Source organism: Amblyraja radiata, chromosome 9 (assembly GCF_010909765.2).
Source record: "Amblyraja radiata isolate CabotCenter1 chromosome 9, sAmbRad1.1.pri, whole genome shotgun sequence".
NCBI classification, from domain to species: Eukaryota; Metazoa; Chordata; class Chondrichthyes; order Rajiformes; family Rajidae; genus Amblyraja; species Amblyraja radiata.
In genome coordinates, this window is record NC_045964.1 from 52,205,170 (window position 1) to 52,211,169 (window position 6,000).

Below are 6,000 nucleotides of genomic sequence, written 5' to 3' on the forward strand. Positions count from 1 at the left end.
TATGGAGAATTGCCACGGAAGAAATGAGGCCTGTGGCAGATCAATCATGGTTTATACTGAACCGCAGGGCAGGCTCGAGACGTTGCGTATCCTACATTTGCTGCCATTTTATTATGTTATGGGCAATGCCTGCAGTGTCGAAGCAACCTTGTAATGTTGGCATTGCTCCAAGTGTACATGTTCATAGCAGCTCTGTTCATTCAGTGATGGAATTATGGTAGAGTGCAATTATAGATTGGCAAACTTTAAACAGCAGCTGACCTTTTTCATGAGGTGAGTTGCTGCATCTCTCTGTTATAATTGTTTTTAAATTGGTTTTGGTAACATATGTTCCATTGAAGTGGAGCAGTATTAATAATGGATGTTCTGTATTTCCAAACTACCAGCTGTCCAGAAATCAATGTGTATGCAGCACTAGATTAGAGCAACTTCTATCGTTGTGTTTTTGCATTTATTTTCTATGTGATGGAAAGTGTGTTAATTCATTTGTTAAGAGCTCTGTGCACTTTTGTTTTAAAGGTACCTGAACCATGTGCGTACAGCCACACCCCAGGACCTTGCTGGCGGCTACACCTCTTCCCTTGCATGTTACCGTGCTCTACAAGATGCTTTTAATGGTCTTTTCTGGCAGTCCAGCTAGTCTGGTAGATGTGAAATTTCAAAGATAGCCATTGGATTGCTACCAGGAATTTCAACTGCCTGACTTCCGTTAAAAGCCCACGATCAGCCATACCACAGCTGAATGGAAAATTGGCATGCGGCCAAATAAGTTGAACTTGGACAGCTGTTTGGAGACAGCAGGTGATAAACTCGAAGAGATTAGCATTTTCTATTTCCAAGGAGTGTGTGCAGAGATCCTCTTACAGGAAGAAGGAGATGCAGGCTAAATACAGGTGGTTACAGATGTGTAGGAACCATTTGACAAAAAGGATATAACTACTGGTAACTAAAGATTGAAGAACTATTAGTATTTCTCAAACAGCTATTTTTGAAGCACAGTGAATAAATTTGTATTGTGTAAAACTGAATCTAAATGTGTCCAGGCAAATGTGAAAGTTTTCATTTATTTTGAATAAAATTTATTGGTACCATTAATTATTTTTTTCTCTAGAATATTAATGCATATTTCAGATGATAGGTGAATATATATGGATAGTTATTTGCATTATTAACAATAGTTATTTTATGTTGATGCATTTGTTGTAAATACACAAGGAAAACGTAGAAATCTATAAATAACTGTTCCCTCATGCTGCAATTTGAGATGTTGCTTTTCACTGGGAGATATTCTAATATAACTTCCTAAAATTTTAACCAAGAAATTGAACAGCATTATTTTGTTTAGATTTTTATCAGATCATTTATATACGTGTATTGAATTGGATCAGAGTGTAGCTTAATTTCTCTCACCAGATCAAAAATCAATTGTTACTGTTTGGTGATTTCCCCAAGCAAAGTGCTGCCCAAAACTCTGTGTTGCAGATGTGTATGTTTTGCAGTCCAGTTACTGAACGCTTTGTGCAATTGTTGTATGGGCAAAACCAAAAGTAATTGCAAACTTGAGACACTGTCTTTATTTAAGAAGAAAATCCACATTTGTCCTAACAGACTTCTGCAGCCCCAACTTCGAGATTATTCCTTTCACCATTAAAGTGACATTTTCCACATTTGATCGGATTTTAAGGATGTTGACAATTGGAAATGTGGGAAAACAAATGGGCAAGAATAGTTCTGACACAATAAAAATGATTGAACCTATCTTTTCCATATCACTTGTATAATAATCCTGTCAGTTCCTTGCTCTTTTGTTTCCCTGCCTTGGGCCTCATGTACCTCCACAATTCTTTTTGAAGTCCTAATTCAGGGGTGGGGAACCTGCGGCCTTAAGGCCCCATGCGGCCTTCTACGCCATTAAGTGCGGCCTTTTGAATGAATCCAAATTTTGTTGAACAAATCCTTTTATTTTTATTTTATTAATATGTTTTTGTTCGTCTTTATTATTCTTATTTTAATATTAAAATTAACGTATTTAAAACACCAAAGAGTAAAAGATTCACCAAAATAATCCTCCCCGACTGACGGCCACAATTAAACATTAGCAAGTCATGAGGGTTATTTTAACACCTGTATGCTCATGATTTAGTTCTAATGCGACTCTAGAATGTACATTAACCTCCCACAAAAAGCAGTCGCAACAAAGTAATTAAAAGGTTAGTTAACTTTAAATGTAACTTTTTTTTATTTTCTTGAAGTTAGTACATAGTAGTTAGATTTTTACAAAATAATGTACATTTTGAAGTATATCTAATTGAAGTTTCTTAGATGCGGCCTTATTAGATTACAGCTAACTTAATGCGGCATTCCAACATGAAAAGGTTCCCCACCCCTGTCCTAATTGATTCCATTGTCTAAAGTCCAGAAAATTCCATTCTCTCCTATTTAACCTTGTAGCTGAAATTCCTGAGTTTAGTTTTATTTAGAGATATAGCATGGAAACGGGCCCATTGACATACAAGTCCGTGCCGACCAACAATCACCCGTATGCTAGTTCCATCCTACACACAAGGATCAATTTTATAGAAGCCAATTAACTTACAAACCTGTACATCTTTGGAATGTGGGAGGAAATCGGAGCACCCGGAGAAAACCCATGTTGTCACATGGAGAATGTACAAACAGCACCCATAGTCAGGAATGAACCTGGGTCTCTGGCGCTGTAAGGCAAAAACTCTATCACTGCGCTACTATGCTGCTTCCTGTGAAGCATCTCTCCATTCTGTACAGCACCTTTACATTTCTCCTAGAGTCCTGCCCATACATCTCACCAATTCTATATCCTGGATACTTGAGATTAAAACAGGAAATAAAGCTTTGGGAGGAAAGTAAATGAAGACTAGTAGTATTGAAAAGGCTAATGCCATTGGAATATATCTTGTACAGCATTCAAAGAATGGAAGCTGGATAACTGAACCAGACAGAAAGAATGGAGTTGCAAGAAATAATGAACACCCACTTTGTTTGGAGACCGCACAAGTGACCATGGACAACTCCAAGATCCCAGTTACAGCTATTCAGTGCCAGAAACACGACCTCAATAGATATAAACACTCAGATATTGAGACATTTGCCCAAAACATACACATAGTCATAAGGAATAACATAGCTTTATACTATATAGACGTGTTTTTCCCTCCTGCATTGTAATTAACATTTGTAATAATTGTCTGAGATGATATATTTTAGTTGTATATTTGTAGAAAATAATGCAAGGCATGATAAGGGCGTTTAATGGGAGCATACTTTATTGAATGAAACATGCTTTGCCTGTGGACAGCCCAATGGGAGTGTGAGCCAACCCGTCTTACATGACATCTGTCTTTAACAAGGTGCTAATCACCACAGCTTTCATACTCATCACACTCAGTACTAAGAAGTTTTAAGTCAATTTGTAATGGATAAATTATGGAAACGTTCAAAGACCACACAACTTTGAAAATCCATGAATGTCAATTCTTGGGCGCTTCCCTTATCCAAGCATAGGAAATGTGGATTATATTTTGATAGCTAGCTCCTCTATCATGGGCTTGAGGTGTAAACATGATCGTTCCAAACAATAACTGTAGAAAGTAGACAAAAAATGCTGGAGAAACTCAGTGGGTGAGGCAGCATCTATAGAGAGAAGGAATAGGCGACGTTTCAGTCTGAAGAAGGGACTCGACCCGAAACGTCGCCGATTCCTTCTCTCCATAGATGCTGCCTCACCCCCCGAGTTTCTCCAGCAATTTTTGTCTACTTTTGATTTTTCCAGCATCTGCAGTTCCTTCTTAAACAAACTGGTATTAAAGACTAAAAAGATTGATCCAAATATGATAATGCTCATGCTGAAATTTGTAGATAAAATTGGATACTGTTATAACCATAGACAGACTTAACTGACAAAATAATCAATGCTGAACTCTCATCATCCTTGTCACTTAACTCCAGCAAGAGGAATGGTTCATGTTGCCCTGAGAAACGAAGCACCCAAAGTTGACTCCAGCCAGTAGAGCAGCTTTCTCCAATGGTGGACAAAGTCCACAACTTAGCAGGAAATCCAATTATTTCCCCTCTGCTTATTTGAAGGTAATAGAACCGCCACCATCTATAAGAATATTTATATGGAAAGTGTTTAAGGCTGATGGTAGGCATCAGATTTAGCAATGAGGAAAAAGTAAAATGTGTGGGCCTTTAGGGACATGCTTGAACATTAGAATATTTGTCTCCTGGGGCAGTTACAGGAGTACCAGAGACATTAACATAAGTCTAGATGTCTGGATAATGCAGGAGCATTGGTAACTCTGAATGATGGTGCAGTGATGCTGAAGCTCAAGGAAGAAATTTGAGATGTCAGAGTGGGGTTACTTGAAGATATAAATATATTCGGAGGGGAAAGGAGAGCACTTTTTTGAGGATGGTGGTGGGTGGGGTGATTGGTTCCAACAGTTAGATGGGTCACTGATGAAATGTAAAACAAATAAACAATGTATTCTATTCAATATTTTGCAAAAAGTCCAAGATGACAGTTTGCCTAAACTAACAATCCGTGCTGTCAAGAGTGTTCTCTGTGTTCCCGATGAGACCAAGCATTGACTAAGCGATCGGTTTGTCAAACACAAGCGCTTGGCTCGCCAACACCTGCTGGATCTCCTGGTTGCTAACCTTTTTAACTCCCCTTCCCATACCAACATTTCTGTCCTGGGCTGCCTCTTCTGCCAGAGTGAGGCTAAATGTGCCTCGTATTCCACTTAGGTAGCTTATAACCCAACAAAAAGAACACTGAATTCTCAATTTTAGTTAACTTACCAAAAATAACCCTTTCCTCTTCCTCCATCCTCTTCCACTATATCTCATCCCTGGGATTCACATTTTGTGCCTCTTCTCTACATATCTCTGGCCTTTGTCCACCCATCTGCCAATTCCATTTTAAGCAGCACTATGTGGGACAATTGGTGGAGCTGCTGCCTCAGTGCCAGGGACCGACCAAAGTTCAACTTTGACCTCAGTTGCTGTCTGTGTGGAGTTTGCATGTTCTTGTGGGTTGCCCTTCAGGGTGCTTTGGTTTCCTCTCACGAACATACAGGGTTGTGTGTTAATTGGTCTCTATAAATTATATCTAATGCGCAGGGAGTGGATGAGAAAGTGGGATAACATTGGATGCTGGTTGCTGTACTTAGTAGGCCAAAGAGCCTATTTTTGTGCTGTATCTCTAAATTAAATTAAAATCACTCTCACTTGTATCTACCAAGCACTTGCCAGGCTTTGTACTATCCCCACATCTTTCTCCTCCCTACTACAATTAGTCTGAAGGCTGCTGATCCGAAAGGTCATCTATCCAAGTTCTCCAGCAATGCCGCTTGACCCACTCAGATTAACACTCTGTGTCTTTTTGTGTAAACCAGCATCTACAGTTCCTTGTGTCCATCAGAGGCTTGACTGATAGATATCTTGGCAATGTTACCATTTTATGCACTTTTGCAGTGGAGGTGAACTTGGTTCTTGGTTTCTTGGTCCTCCAAAATATTCCAAATGGAATTTAAACTGGAGGTGGCGGAGGGAGGACTTTTTTTTTTTTTTTTCTCCCTGAAAAGGAATGGAATTGAATCCTTTATTTGTCATTCAGACCTTTCGGTCTGAACGAAATGTTGTTGCCTGCAGCCATACATGTAATAATAACAACACACAATAAACACAAATTAACATCCACCACAGTGAGTTCACCAAGCACCTCCTCACTGTGATGGAGGCAAAAGTCTTAGAGTTACTGTCTCTTCCCTCCTCTTCTCCCTCTGCGCCGAGGCGATACCCCACCGGGCGATGGTAAGTCAGTCCCGCGGTTCAAGCTCCGCGGCCCGGGGGTGGTCGAAGCTGCCGCCCTCCAGTCCAGCGGACGCAGCTGTTGCCACGGGAGCTCCGGAAAACAGGCACCAGCCTGTGACCTGCGAGCTCCCGACAATGTCGTCC

General features: G+C 40.0%; 1 protein-coding gene across 1 annotated transcript in view; it reads left to right on the forward strand.

Moving 5' to 3' along the window:
- Positions 1-1,095, forward strand: part of mnat1 (MNAT1 component of CDK activating kinase) — a 96,128-nt gene extending 95,033 nt beyond the window's left edge. Inside the window, exon 8 of the mRNA XM_033027426.1 lies at positions 520-1,095. Within this exon, the coding sequence (XP_032883317.1) occupies positions 520-640 (121 nt within the window). The 3' untranslated portion in view covers positions 641-1,095. The remainder of the gene's footprint in view (positions 1-519) is intronic.
- Positions 1,096-6,000: the final 4,905 nt, after the last annotated feature.